General features: G+C 38.6%; 1 protein-coding gene across 4 annotated transcripts in view; it reads left to right on the forward strand.

The window, feature by feature from the left end:
• The window catches only part of LOC118623434 (cyclic AMP-dependent transcription factor ATF-7), a 113,798-nt gene that overhangs the window by 9,950 nt on the left and 89,706 nt on the right, over window positions 1–14,142 (forward strand). For all 4 annotated transcript variants that reach the window (XM_036250999.1, XM_036250998.1, XM_036250996.1 and 1 more), the window contains exon 2: window positions 13,518–13,586. In XM_036250999.1, the coding sequence (XP_036106892.1) occupies window positions 13,539–13,586 (48 nt within the window). In that variant the 5' untranslated portion in view covers window positions 13,518–13,538. The remainder of the gene's footprint in view (window positions 1–13,517; window positions 13,587–14,142) is intronic.

Consider the following 14,142-nt stretch of genomic DNA (forward strand, 5'->3'; position numbering starts at 1 on the left):
AGTGGCTGCCTCCCACACGACCCCAACCAGGGCTGGGGATGAATCACAACCGAGGTATGTGCCTTTGGCTGGAATCGAACCTGCGACTCATTGGTCCATTGGCCGATGCTCTAACCGCTGAGCAAAACCGATGAAGATTTTTAAACCTATCTTTAGAGATCAGTGTTTTCTGGTTGATTGGTATTGGTTTATTGCTTTAGGAATCATACTTTATCTGAAAATGAGTAGGAAAAAAACAAAACACAACATTAGATTTTGACAATCTACCAATTTCCAGGAATTTTTCTACTTTTAAAATGCATATTAAAGCCAAACATAGGTATAATGTTCTCTACTTATTTCTAACTCTGCTTCTTGCTGTCACTTTAGCAAGTTGTTGCTTCTTTGTTTTTGCTTTATTAACTTTTCTAAAGATAGTTCAAAATAGTTCCTTGCATCCTCCAAAAGCCTAGAGAGATGTAAAGTTCTAGTTAAATAGTTGACTGTATGAAGCTGCTTCCAGATAGGTTCTAAGCTTTGGCCATGTGTTGCCTAATTTATGATTCGTCCTAATTCTCACTCCCATCTGTTTTTTCATTTGCTACAAAACTATTTGGTCTATTTAATCTGGGTTCTTTCTTTGAAACCTTTTCCTGCATATCTGAGCCTGAAATCCAGAAATTATTTTTAATCTGCTCTTTAATCAATCCAGGGCACTCCACTGTTTATGTATTTTTTAAATTTTTTTTATCGTCGGTGACATTTTTCCATTTTTTGTTCAGATAGAGTGGGAGGGAGAGAGAGAGAGAAACATTGACGTGAAAGGGACATATTGAGTGGTTGCCTCCCGCATGACCCCAGCCAGGGCTGGGGATGAATCGCAACCGAGGTACGTGCCCTTGACTGGAATCGAACCTGTGACTCATTGGTCCTAGGGCTGAGGCTCTAACTCCTGAGCCAAACTGTCTAGGGCGTTTAGGCATTTCTCTTTTTTTGTATCCTCACCCGAGGACATTTTTGCATTTATCTTCAGATAGAGTGGGAGGGAGGGAGGGGGAGAGAGAAATATCAACGTGAGAGAGATACTTCGAGGGGTTGCCACCCACACGACCCCAACCGGGGCTGGGGACAAACTGCATCCGAGGTACATGCCTCTAGCGGGAACCGAACCCAGGACTCTCTAGTCTGTGGGCCGATGCTCCAACTGCTGAGCCAAACCGGACAGGGCATATTTACATATTTCTTAAAGCAGTGGGTCTCAAAGTGCTTTTGGTCTTACTACCCCCCTCCCCCGTTATCCTCTTAAAAATTATTGTGGACTCCAAAGAATTTTTGTTTATTTTGGTTGTATCTATTGATATTTAGTATATCAGAAATTAAAATGGAGAAATTTTTAAAATATGTATTTATGCCCTGGCCGGTTGATGTGTGTCTCTTTCACATTGATGTTTCTCTCTTTCTCTCGCCTCCCTCTCTCACTCCCGTTCTATCTGAGGATAAATGCAAAAATGACCTCAGGTGAGGATAAAAAATAAAAATAAAATGTGTATTTTAAAATCACATAAATAGCCCGGCCGGTGTGGCTCAGCAGTTGAGTGTCAACCCATACACTCAGAGGTTTCTGGTTCAATTCCTGGTCAGGGCACATACCCAGGTTGTGGGCCCAATCCCCAGTGCGGGACGTGCAGGAGGTAGCCAGTCGATGTTCTTTCTCATCGATGTTTCTGTTTCTCTCTTGGACCCCAAAGCCAAGAGGATCCAGGCAGCCTAGGAATCTGTATTTTTTACAAGGTGCCCTGGTGAATATGCTAAATATTGAGAATATGGAGCTAATTTAATTAACCTTATTTTAACCTTAATTTCTATAAAATTTGAAAAGTCAAATAAAAAGAAATTAGTACTTGACCGGTCACATTATGAAAATCCTTATTAACAAAATATACACTCTAATATTTGTCATAATTGCGATATCTCAATTAACCTTTATTTTAATTAATAACAGTATAAATACCAGGAGTCAGCAACTAAAGCCAGATAGTAAATATGTTAGGCTTTGTAGGCATGAGGTCTTTATTTAAACTACCCAACTCTACCATTGTAGCACAAAAGTAATCATAGACAGCATGCAAAGAATAAGCGTGGCTGTGACCCCATAAAACTTTATTTATGGCCCTGGCCGGTTGGCTCAGTGGTTGGAGTGTCAGCCTGCAGACCAGAGAGTCCCGGGTTCGGTTCCCGTTAGGGCCACATACCAAAAAAACCCCCAAAACTTTATTTATGAACACTGAAATTTGAATTTCATATGATTTTCACAGGTCATAGAATATTATTTTGATTTCTTTAACCATTTAAAAACGTAAAAACCATTCTTAGCTGGTGGGCCATACAAAAAAGGTAGCTGGCTGGATTTGGCCCAAGGGCTAAAGTTTGCCAATCTTTGATATAGACTATAATTAGATAATGAATTTTAAAATTATTATAATAAAATAAACTCAATTTGGAAATTATAGACATTATTTAATTTTCCTTGACAAATAGTACTCCAAGAACTTGTAGTCCCTCATTTATATTTCTGGACTTTCATTTATATAATAAACATATAGGAACACCTGTTGTATGTAAACTTTGGGAAATATACAATTCACTTAGCAGTAGTTACACAGTATGCAAATTGTTATATGACCTTAAGGAGTTATAAAAAGATGTGGAGTCCTTTTTTTGCATTTATCTTCTGATAGAGCTGGAGGGAGAGAGTGGGGAAGAGAGAGAGAGAAACATGGATGTGAGAGAGACACATTGACTGGTTGCCACCCACATGACCCCAACCGGGGTGGGGACAGACTGCAGCCGAGGTACGTGCCCTTAGTGGAAACCGAACCCAGGACTCTGGTCCGCAGGCCGACGCTCTAACTGCTGAGCCAAACCGACCAGGGCTGGAGTTCATTTTTATATCTTATTTTGGCGTATGTGAGAACAGGTAACTTAGGATTCAGGTCAACCTCAACCTTTTGACTCATCTTTTGCCTATATTTTGGGTAACTCTCTACCTCTGTTTTTAAATCTGTTAGTTAGCGAAGTGCTTTTAAAACACCCTGACATATGCCAGGCTGATGTGGCATTGAGCACCGTGCCATGGTCTGAAAGGTCCTGGTTTGATTCTTGGTCAGGGCACATGCCCAGGTTGTGGGCTCCATCCTCAGTAGGGGGTGTGCAAGGGGCAACTGATCAATGTTTCTCTCCTTTCTAAAAAATTAATAAAAATATATTTAAAAAGACAAGAGAAAAACCTTGATATAAAACAATAAGGCTAATTAGTGTAAGATTACAGTAGTTTATGTGCTTCCTATATAATCTTTTTGGGGCCATTGATTTACATACTAATGAAATAATATATACCGACTGTTGTTATACTAAATAATACAGTAGAAAATGAACCCAGAATTTAGGAAAGGAATTTCAGTTTCTAAATCTATTCCAAGTAAAACATGACTTTTCTTTGTTTTCTGGGAGTTCACATAACCTGCAGTTCTTATGTTTATTGGAATCTTTCTTAAGTCAGTTTTCTAGATGTAATATAGATCTTAGCAGCACTGAGTATCCTATGGCAAATGAAATGTTGAGGCTGTTGTAGTATAGAGAGTCTGTGTGTGTACTCTTTGCAGCAATAGCTAAATTATCTTAGATTCTGAAATTTGGTCTCCAAAGTTGTGTTCTTGGAAGAGAATTGTTTGTGTATAATTTCTTTTTAATATCATAAAGTAATGGAGCCCATAGAGCTTTGATTTTTGTGCCTGTCTAAAATTTTAGCTTGTTTATAGATGAGCTGCAGTAACTGGTGAGTTTGATTTCAGCTCTCTTTATTCCCTTTGTGATAAATGGTTGGAGCAGTTACTAAGTGTTTAAGTAATACTGTTGTTAGGGAGCATTCATGGGATTCTGAAAGTGGGTCCTTGATGTCAACAAAGGGAGAAATGCTTGATTTACCTTGTGTATCCATATGTTTAAGTTTCCACCATGTCTATTTCTCACCCCCCCCCCTTTATTGATTTTACAAGGGAGAGGGAGAGAGAGAGAGAAACATTGATGAGAGAGAACATGGATTGGCTGCCTCCTGCATGCCCCCCACTGGGGACCGACCTCTTGTTGCATGGGTTGACGCTCAACCACTGAGCCACACTGGCCGGACGCATTATGTCTATTTCTATATGAAGCTATTAGTTTATAATTTTAGAAGGTGTTTTTTTGGTAGTCCATTTTGAACTTAATTTGTCAATTGGTTCTGTTACTTTATAACAGAGAATGAACAACTTTGTATAATTTGTAAATACACTGTTTAGTACTTTAAAATATTCTAGCAGAGCCCTAGCCTGTGTGGCTGGGTTGGTTAGAGTCCTCCTGTACACCAAGAGGCACATACCCAGATTGCCCGTGGGTTCCATCCCAGGTCTGGGTGCAAATCCACAGTAAGGGTGTGGTTGAAATGAGTGAATGAGGCAACTGATCAAGGTTTTTTTTTCACATCACAGTTTCTCTCTCTCTCTTCCTCTCTCTCGAAAAAGAATGTTTTTTTTTTTTTTTAAACGTTATTTAAAACAGTCTAGCAAACATGGGCCTTTTTATAAACATAGACTTTTTTTTTAAGTCATGCAGATCATTCTTTTTTATTATTATATTACACTATAATTTTATTTTTTTAATCCTCACCCGAAGATATTTTTCCATTGGTTTTCAGATAGAGTGGGAGGAGGGAGGGAAAGAGAAACATCGATGTGAGTTTGGTTGCCTCCCGCATGACCCCTACCAGGGCTGGAGATTGAACTGCAGCAGAGGTACATGCCCTTGACCAGAATAGAACCCGAGACTCTTTAGTCTGAGGGCTGATGTTCTAACCTCTGAGCCAAATTGGCCAGGGCAACATTATAATTTTTTAAGATTTATTAAAAGCAACCTATGATTGTTGTAGAGACTTTGGAAAATACTGAAGTACAGAGAAGAAAATAAAATCACCTGGAATACCGTTGTCCATAGATAACCATTATTAACATTTGATGTTAATTTCTTCATCTTTTTCTATGCTTGTTATTTTGTTTGCTTCTTTATATATTTGAAATTATGGTGCATATGTAATTTTATATCCTACTTCCTCCCCTGCCCCCCCCCCCCAGGATATAGCATTTTCTCATGTCATTCATTAAACTGCTTTCAGAAACACTCTTAATTAATTAATTAATTAATTTTTTTTATTTATTTTTATTTATTTTTATCCTCACTCGAGGACATTTTTCCATTTTTTGTTCAGGTAGAGTGGGAGGGAGAGAGAGGAACAGAGAGAGAGAGAGAGAAACATCGATGCGAAAGGAACACATCGAGTGGCTGCCACCCGCACGACCAACCAGGGCCGAGGACAAACTGCAACCGAGGTACGTGCCCTTAGCGGGAACCGAACCCGGGTCTCTCTGGACCGCAGGCCGACGCTCTAACCGCTGAGCCAAACCGGCCAGGGCAGAAACACTCTTAATTTAAATATAGTCTGTTGTAAGGGAATATCCTAATTTATATTTATCCATTCTTGTTAAATATTTACTTTCTATTTTATTTTTGTTATAAATATGACTATGATGAATATTTTAAAAATAGTTTTTATTGATTTTTAGAGAGAGAGGAAGGGAGAGGGAGAGAGAGAGAAATATTGATGTGAAAGTGGAACATCCATCAGATGCCTCCTACACACCCCCTAACTGGGATGGAGCCGAAACCTTGGTATGTGCCCTCACCAGAAATAGAACTAGGAACCTTTTGGTGCACAGGAGGATGCCCAACCAACTGAACCACACAGGCCAGTACTATGATGAACATTTTAATATACAAATGCTCCCTGTTTCTGGTTTTAGCCTCAGAATGAAGTCCTGGAAGAAGAATGATTGGTTCAAAGGATATAAGGCATTTAAAGACACTTAATATAAATATTGCCAGATAGCTTTCTAGAATGATTATCCTAATTTGTACTTTCAGAAGTCCTAATTAAGGTGCCCTTTCTACTGCGTTCTTGATTAGCATTTTTTTTATACTTGAAAAGATAGTTTAACAGCTCTGGACTAGGTTTGTTTTCAAGGGTCAATTAAGGGTTAATTTGACAAATACCGTCCTCCTCATTTTTATTTTTAAAAATTTGTTTTCTTTATTGATTTTAGAGAGAGAGGAAAGGAGAGGGAGAGAGAGATAGAAACATGGATGAGAGAGAATATCGACTGGCCACCTCCTGCATGCCCCCCACTGGGGATTGGTCTCATAATCTGGGCATGTGCCCTGACCTGGAATTGAACCAGCGACCTCTTAGTGCATGGGTCAAAGCTCAACCACTGAGCCACACCGGCTGGGCTCTCCTCCCTGTTATTAGAATTCTAACCAAAAACTATAGACCTTCCTCTGTGGTGTTTGGATGATAAGAAAAGCTTACAATTGGTTGAGTATAGTCACATAAAGTGCCTTAGGCACAAAGTAGTTGTAAATATGTATTTTAAATGTCTTCTTGCCCTGGCTGGTTTGGCTCAGCAGTTAGAGCATCTGCCCACGGACCAATGAGTCTCTGGTTCTGTTCTGGTCAAGGGCACATACCTCAGTTTCGGTTCTTCCCTGGCCCTGGTTGGGGTCATGTGGTAGGCAACCAGTCCATGTGTCCCTCTCACATCGAAATTTCTCTCTCTGTCCCTCTCTGTCCCTCTCTCCCTTCCTTCCACTCTTTCTGAAGATAAATAGAAAAATATCCTCAGGTGAGGATTAAAAAATTATAATAAAATAAATAATAAAATGTCTTTTCTGTGTATAGGTTTAAATACATAAATACCTGCATAGCAATTGTTTTGTGGTCCTAACAGCTTTGTGCCAAAACTCGAAGTTAAATTTCAGCAAAGTATATTTGAATATCACTGTTAGGTTAAATCAGTAAGCATTTATTGAATATCAACTGTGTTGTGAGAGGAAAGGCTTCCAGATGTTGTAACCCAGATCTGTGTATTCTATCCCATTTCCCTTTGGTCACAGATAATATAGTCATTTCCTTTTTATTAATGAAATAAAGTAGTCCACTTCTAGTCATTAACACATCACTATTTCATTTCTTTCATAGAATTAATTGCTCTTAATATTAAATTATTTTATATATTTATTGGCTTAGTATTTGTTTCTTCCCTTTTTTTTTGTTCTCACCCGAGGACATTTTTCCATTTTTGTTCAGATAGAGTGGGAGGGAGAGAGAAGAACAGAGAGAGAGAGAAACATTGACGTGAAAGAGACACATCGAATGGCTGCCTCTCACATGACCCCAACCAGGGCCGGGGACAAATCACAACCGAAGAACGTGCCCTTGACCGGAATCGAACCCATGACTCATTGGTCCGTGGGCCAATGCTCTAACTGCTGAGCCAAATCTGTCAGGACTTTGTTTCTTCCTTTTAGACCCATAAGCACTATCTGGGTAGAAACCTTGTCTGTCTCATTCACTGTTAATTTCTGGGGCCTGGAACATATGATAGATACTGAAGAAAATATTCACTGAATTAATTAACTTTAAAACTGAGTAAATTTACTTTTTGGCCCAAAAAGTAAACTGTGTTTATTAGTTTCAGACTTCTTCCTTGTCAGATATTTTACCAAGACCATTAACCCCTCTTTTTGTGCTCTTGTCTATAGTCTGGAATTGCTAGCAAAACAGTTTGATGAAGGACTACAAAAAATAGGTGAAATAGCAAGGGAGCTAATATGTACACTGATCACCTCTGACTAATTGAACTTATAAATTAAGCCATCATTCTTACCATTTACCTAGCATCTTTCATGCCAGATGACAAAGATTTTTTGCCTGCCCAAATTTTAGTCAGGCTCCTGCACCTTCTTTTAGGCCCATTTATCTGTGCATTCATTTTCTTGTAAAATCCAGTGTTAGCAAGAACCACCCACCTTGATATCTGATCATCCTCATATCTGATCAGGTTCTTTATCCTCCACTATCCACCAGGTGATGTCTGATCACCCTGGCCTGTCTTCAGCAAGAATCCTGTTAGGTCAGTTTAGCCAGAATCCCCCTTCCCTTCTTAGAAATTTTTTGTCCACTGACCCCTCACTCTGGTGCTTGGCTATAAATTCCCACTTACCCATGCTGTATTTGGAATTGACCCCGGTTCTATACTGAGGTGTCTTTTCTCTTATTGCAATAGTCCTGAATAAAATTCGTTTTTACCACTTTACTTTCTAACTCTGGTTTTACTTTGACACAGATGAGTGATTTTTTTTTTAGAGGTCTTTTGTCTTTATTTTTAAAATAAAAATGGCCTTTCACTTAGTAGTTCCTTAGTAATGTTTTTTGAATAAATGAATGATAGCTAGTCTTAAACTCTTCTAGATTTTTATGAATCTTTGATATTTATGGTACATGTGCCCTTCTCATTTTTTTGTACCTTGCAATAGCTGCTTTTTATAATTAGAAACCTAAGCACAAGCCCTTGGGTTTGTTTGTATATGGCGTTGACTCTTTACTGAAAGTTGGGCCATCTTATTAATATTCGTTGGTTACAAAGGAAGTAATCACATCATAACCAGGTCCACAGAACTTACTCTTTAGACCTCAGTGACAGACTCTCTATTCACTTTATTAAAAAAAAAAAAAAAAGGGAGAGAGAGAGAGAGAGATACACATATACATCGAAAGAGAATCAGTTTTGTTTGTTTTTTATTTGTACATTGACCATTTTAGGTTATACTTCTGGTTCTGACAAAATTTTTTTTTTTAATTCTCACCTGAGGATATTCTTCCACTTATCTTCAGATAGAGTGGGAGGGGTAGAGGGGAGAGAAAGAGAGAGAATTATCAATGTGAGAGAGACACATTGATTGGTCGCCTCCCGCATGACCCTGACTGGGGCCAGGATGGAACTACAACCGAGGTACATGCACTTGAGGGAATCCAACCCGAAACTCTTTGGTCCTAAGACCGACGCTCTAATTTCTGAGCCAGACCAGCCAGGGCTGACAAAACTATTTAACATAGATTTTGTGAAATTATCCCAGTTGTTAAAAATCATTCTCTAAATCAGTGGTTCTCAACTTTCCTAATTCCGTGACCCTTTAATACCGTTCCTTATGTTGTGGTAACCCCCAACCATAAAATTATTTTCGTTGCTACTTCATAACGGTAATTTTGCTACTGAAATGTCTTAGGTGACCCCTGTGAAAGGGTCGTTCGACCCCCAAAGGGGTCGTGACCCACAGGTTGAGAACCACTGCTCTAAATCTTGGCATTTCTTCAGTTCCCTCCCAGCATTCCGATAACTTTCTCTCTTTTGAGTAAATACTACTTTTTATCATATATGCATTCTGCTGACTCTTGAGTACTTGAGCCTTTTCCTTGGCAGACTTGGCTTCTCCAACGTCTTTTTTATGCATCCTTATTTTCCTGTTCCAAGATCTCCATTGAAAGCATCTCACTTCCCCTTGGAGATATCTCTGAATATCTAAATGTCTGTAAATTCTGTTATATTTTGAAGGTGAAATGTATTTAAATAAACATTGGCTTTATAATTACACTTTTTTCATGTGTACATTTTTTGGGGGACACCCTTTATTTCCCTTGCTTGTCATTTATTGCTTAGTTCTATAAAGTACTTGAGTTTCATCCTAAGATCAAGAGCAGATGAGACTTGAGTGCCTTGGACAGACCCATGTTCTACTTGTCAAACAATACAGTTACCAATGGATTGTGAGTTAAATTATAGTGAATGGCAACATTGTTATTCAGATTTCACCTTGCCTCTTAGTCTATTTATATTACAGAAATGTGTTGCTTTTTGTTTCTGAGAGGGCATCAATTTGACCTCTTATAATTAGAGATTTTTTTAAAGTATGAAGTAGAAATAGCAATGACAATTGATGTAGCAGGAAGGATGAGAAATTTTTTGTTTGTGTTTTTTTATTTTTTTATTTAATTATTATTATTATTTTTTAAATCCTCACCCGAGGCTATTTTTTCCATTTATCTTTAGATAGAGTGGAAGGGGGCAGGGGAGAGAGAAACATCGATATGAGAGAGACATCGATTGGTTGCCTCCCTCACTACCCCAACCAGGGCCAAGTACAAACCTGAGACTCTTTGGTCCGCGGGCCAACACTCTAACCACTGAGTCAAACTGGCCAGGGCTTATTATTTTTTAATTCTCACCTGAGGACATACTTTTATTGATTTTTAGAGAGCAAGGAAGGGAGAGAGAGAGAGAAACATTGAGTGGTTGCCTCCTTACATGCCCCAACCAGGGATGGAACTTGAAACCTGGGTACGTGCCCTGACTGGGAATCGAACCTGCAACCTTTTGGTGTATGGGGTGCCACTCCAACCAACTGAGCCACATTAGCCAGGGCAAAAAAAAAAAAAAAAAGTTTCTGTTAATTTGAGAGAGAGAGGAAGGAAGAGGGGGAGAGAGAGAAACATTGATTGGTTGACCAGGACTGAACCTACAATTCCGGCTGTGTCCTGACTGGGAATTGAACTGAGTCAGGAGAAATGTTTTTTAATGTTAACTAGAAAATGTTTTGAGTGGTGAGACAGATCATTATTATTGTTGCTAAATATTTAATATTTTTAAAAGACATCATTTTAAAGTGAAAAGAATGATGGAAAATAAAAAGGGCAAGAGATTGAGAGAATGATTTAAGAATAATTGTGGGTATTTAAGAAAAGAGGGCCTCCTTCCTCCCATTGTAATTTCCCTTTGGTAAAAATGTCAAACAAAAGCCAGCTAATTGGGAAGGAAGCAGGAAATCCTACTTAGTGACTGTCAGATTAGAGTATTTGAGAGTTATGAAAATGCATGTTTCTGTTAAATTTTAATGCTTTCCCTCCCCCCAACTTGTTTCCCTCCTCCCCTTTAAATTGCTTTAGAAAGTTACAATTTTTAATCTCTATTTCCTAGTAAGGATGCAATGAAATAAAATTTGGAAGGCATATATTGTGATGTGATTGTGCAAAACCAGGTAAAGTTTTAAATTTTGTGATTTGAGGGAAACCATTCCACAAATTAATTACTTCCTATGCCAGTGCTGCCCCACTCCTCATCAGGACCGTTTCCCTCCTCTAGGTAGAAAACTGGAAAAACTTAGCTTCAAATAACAGAACTAAAATAAAATAAGGAATCCTGTTTGGTCCTTGTATCTCCTCTATTCCTTGTAGTTTATTACTTCCTTGTTGAAAATATGTTAGAGTACCTTGTTAAAATAAAATTCTCATTTTGTGATTATATTAGGAAAGCAAATTCTGGGATTAGGATGTGAAATTATCTCCAGCACAGCAGTTGTAGGATTTTTCCGGAGATAAATTGCTTTTTAGAAATGCTCTGAGTTTTCAGTCATAATGGTCTTGGTCTTTGCATTTATTTACTTGTATTTATTTGTAACACTATGTTGTAGTTTCAGAAAGTGCTAAAAAAAATCTTCATGTATTTAGAACAAACAAACAAACCAGAAAATCCCCTTGTCCTGGGGCTGTGTGGAGAAAAATAAAGCTCTCGTTTTCCCAGTACCCAATCATCAGCTTGAGCTGGCCTCTCAGGAACACAATTTATTGAAGCAATTTATCCTGGCTAAATGTGATATAAATCTGTGTACACCTATGTACATACAGGCTCTCTTCCATTACAGCAATAATGCTGCAGCATCGGTTTCTTCATAGTTAAACCCTGTTCCTATTACACTGAAAGGACTAAGAAGCCCTTTCTATTTTACAGGCACTCCACAATTTTAAACACCAATTGGTTGTGGAATTACTGATCTGACTACCAAAAATACTGTTTTTTAACCCCAGAGTAAGTCTTGAGAGTCAAAGAGATGTTACCAAGCTACCCTCTGAGGTTTTTGTTTGTTTGTTTTTTATCCTCACCCAAGGGCATTTTTTGATATTTTGTTCAGATAGAGTGGGAGGGAGAGAGAGAGAGAGAGAGAGAGAGAGAGAGAGAGAGAAACATCGATGTGAAAGGGACACATCGAGTGGTTGCCACCCACAAGATCCAACCAGGGCCAGGGACAAACTGCAACTGAGGTACATGCCCTTAGCAGGAACCGAACCCAGGTCTCTCCAGACCACAGGCCGATGCTCCAACCACTGAGCCAAACCGGCCAGGGCTATCCTCTGAGTTTTAAGCATGGTTTTCTGATTACCAGATCTAGTCTAGCACTTTAACATTTTATTTTAATGCAGGCCTGACTGAGGTTAACCTGACATTTGGTTTATCTCCAAGATAAAAATGTGAAATTTGATTATAATTCTGAAGGCAGATTCAAATTATAGTTCTTTCTCTTTCACCTTCTCTTGTTCATATTCCTTCATATACCTTTATCTCTTATATAAGGATGTTTGAAAATGTCCTTTAAGAGTTTATCCTATAAAGACTATTTTTGTGTCCCCCCTTTTTCCTCCAACCTTTCAAAATGTTGTTTTATCTTTTTTTGCATTGCTAATATTTATTTACCTCTACTTCTATTTTTATTCCTAGGAGAGATATGAGAATTTTCCCCCAACACATTCATATTGGAATTATTGTTCTTTAACTTAAAAAGAATTTTGATCAGCTTTGCTAGAGTTAGCTTCAATAATTAAAAAAACAACAACAGTATAAACCCTGTTAAATTCTTCAGAGAAATAGAGAGAAAGGATGGTGATGCCTTTTAGTGCCATTTCTTTATCCCCTGCAGCAGCACACATCTGTTGGCTGCAACCGAGCAGCTCAAGAACTCTGGCCGAGAGCAGCACAAACAGCCGGAACATATTCACCCAGTAAACCCCCAAAGAGTCGACATTTGTTTTATTGCTGCTTTTAAAAACCTAGCCATAAATAGAATCAGAGGGGGAAGGGCACCGATATTTCTCCATTTGCCACAGACGATTGGTGGGGGGAGAAGAAGGCTCCCAGTGGGGAGAGAAGGTTTTTATTTTTATTTTTTATTAATGAAAATCATTTCCCGTGCAACCCAATAGGATGGGGTGCTTTGTTTTCTTTGGCAATAATCTGGGATAAACGGCCCTTGCCAACCGACTCCTAGTTTATACACCAGGGAGCTAGATTATAGCCCTGTAAAATGGAGCACCCCTCCTATAATCCCTTAATTAATTAAATGACAAATTTTGGTCTTCTCTAGTTCAGAAATATGGCTTCCGCATTGAGCGTTCAGTGGATTTATTGACATAGGGAACTGCACTGGTTGTAATTCAGCAGACTGGAGAAGTGTGTTACATACTGTAGCAGAAAGAGGGAAAATCTCGCAAAGGTTTGAAATTCCTTGACTATTTAGGTCTAAATTTTTCTAATTAAAAGTTTCAATTGAGACACAGTAGGTCATATGCCACCTGTCTAATGTGTCTCCCCAAAGTAGCCTGTGTTTACAGCTATGATAGATGGCATTCTTGGAACACCTGTTTCTAGGCTTGATATTTTTGAAGTGCTTTTTTTTAAACTCCAGCATATTTAACATAACTTTTCCCCCTACCTCCTCCTCCTCAGCAGCGCTCTGCTATATGAAATATGGGAGACGACAGACCGTTTGTGTGCAATGCCCCAGGCTGTGGACAGGTACGTTTACAATATACTTTATTGTGAATGTCTCGTTATGAATCAAAGTGGCTGTTTTATAACTAAGGCAAAGAGTTTAAAGCCGGTATTTTACGTGATCACTGGAGGTAATCAGATCAGAGGATTTGCAGTGTGTAAATCCAGGTTATGAGGAAGTGTAGGCACTCCACCGTAATGAAATCTGCCTTGCTCTCTTTCATATTGTTATTCTACTGGTGTTTGTTTCCTATCACAGTGTTGAGGAACACACGTTGCTCTCTCTCCTCCTTTCTAAACCTATCTATCTAAATACAAAGCAAGTTTAGAAATACCTTCTCACCTTCATGGATATAAAAGTCAGCTTAATATATTTGGATAGGCAGCTGAGAATGCACCCATTCATTGTTAACCCCAATTTGCCAGAGTCTATTTGGATTTTTTTTTAAATAAGAAAAAAGAAATGTTTATTTTGACTGTTGATCCAGAAAATCATTGTTAGCAGCTAAGGCAGATATCTGTCTAGGAAAGACAAATCAAACATAGAACCTGAGTTCTCACAGCAATATATAAGCTACAA

The sequence above is a fragment of the Molossus molossus genome, unplaced genomic scaffold, assembly GCF_014108415.1.
Source record: "Molossus molossus isolate mMolMol1 unplaced genomic scaffold, mMolMol1.p scaffold_m16_p_10, whole genome shotgun sequence".
Taxonomy (NCBI): Eukaryota; Metazoa; Chordata; class Mammalia; order Chiroptera; family Molossidae; genus Molossus; species Molossus molossus.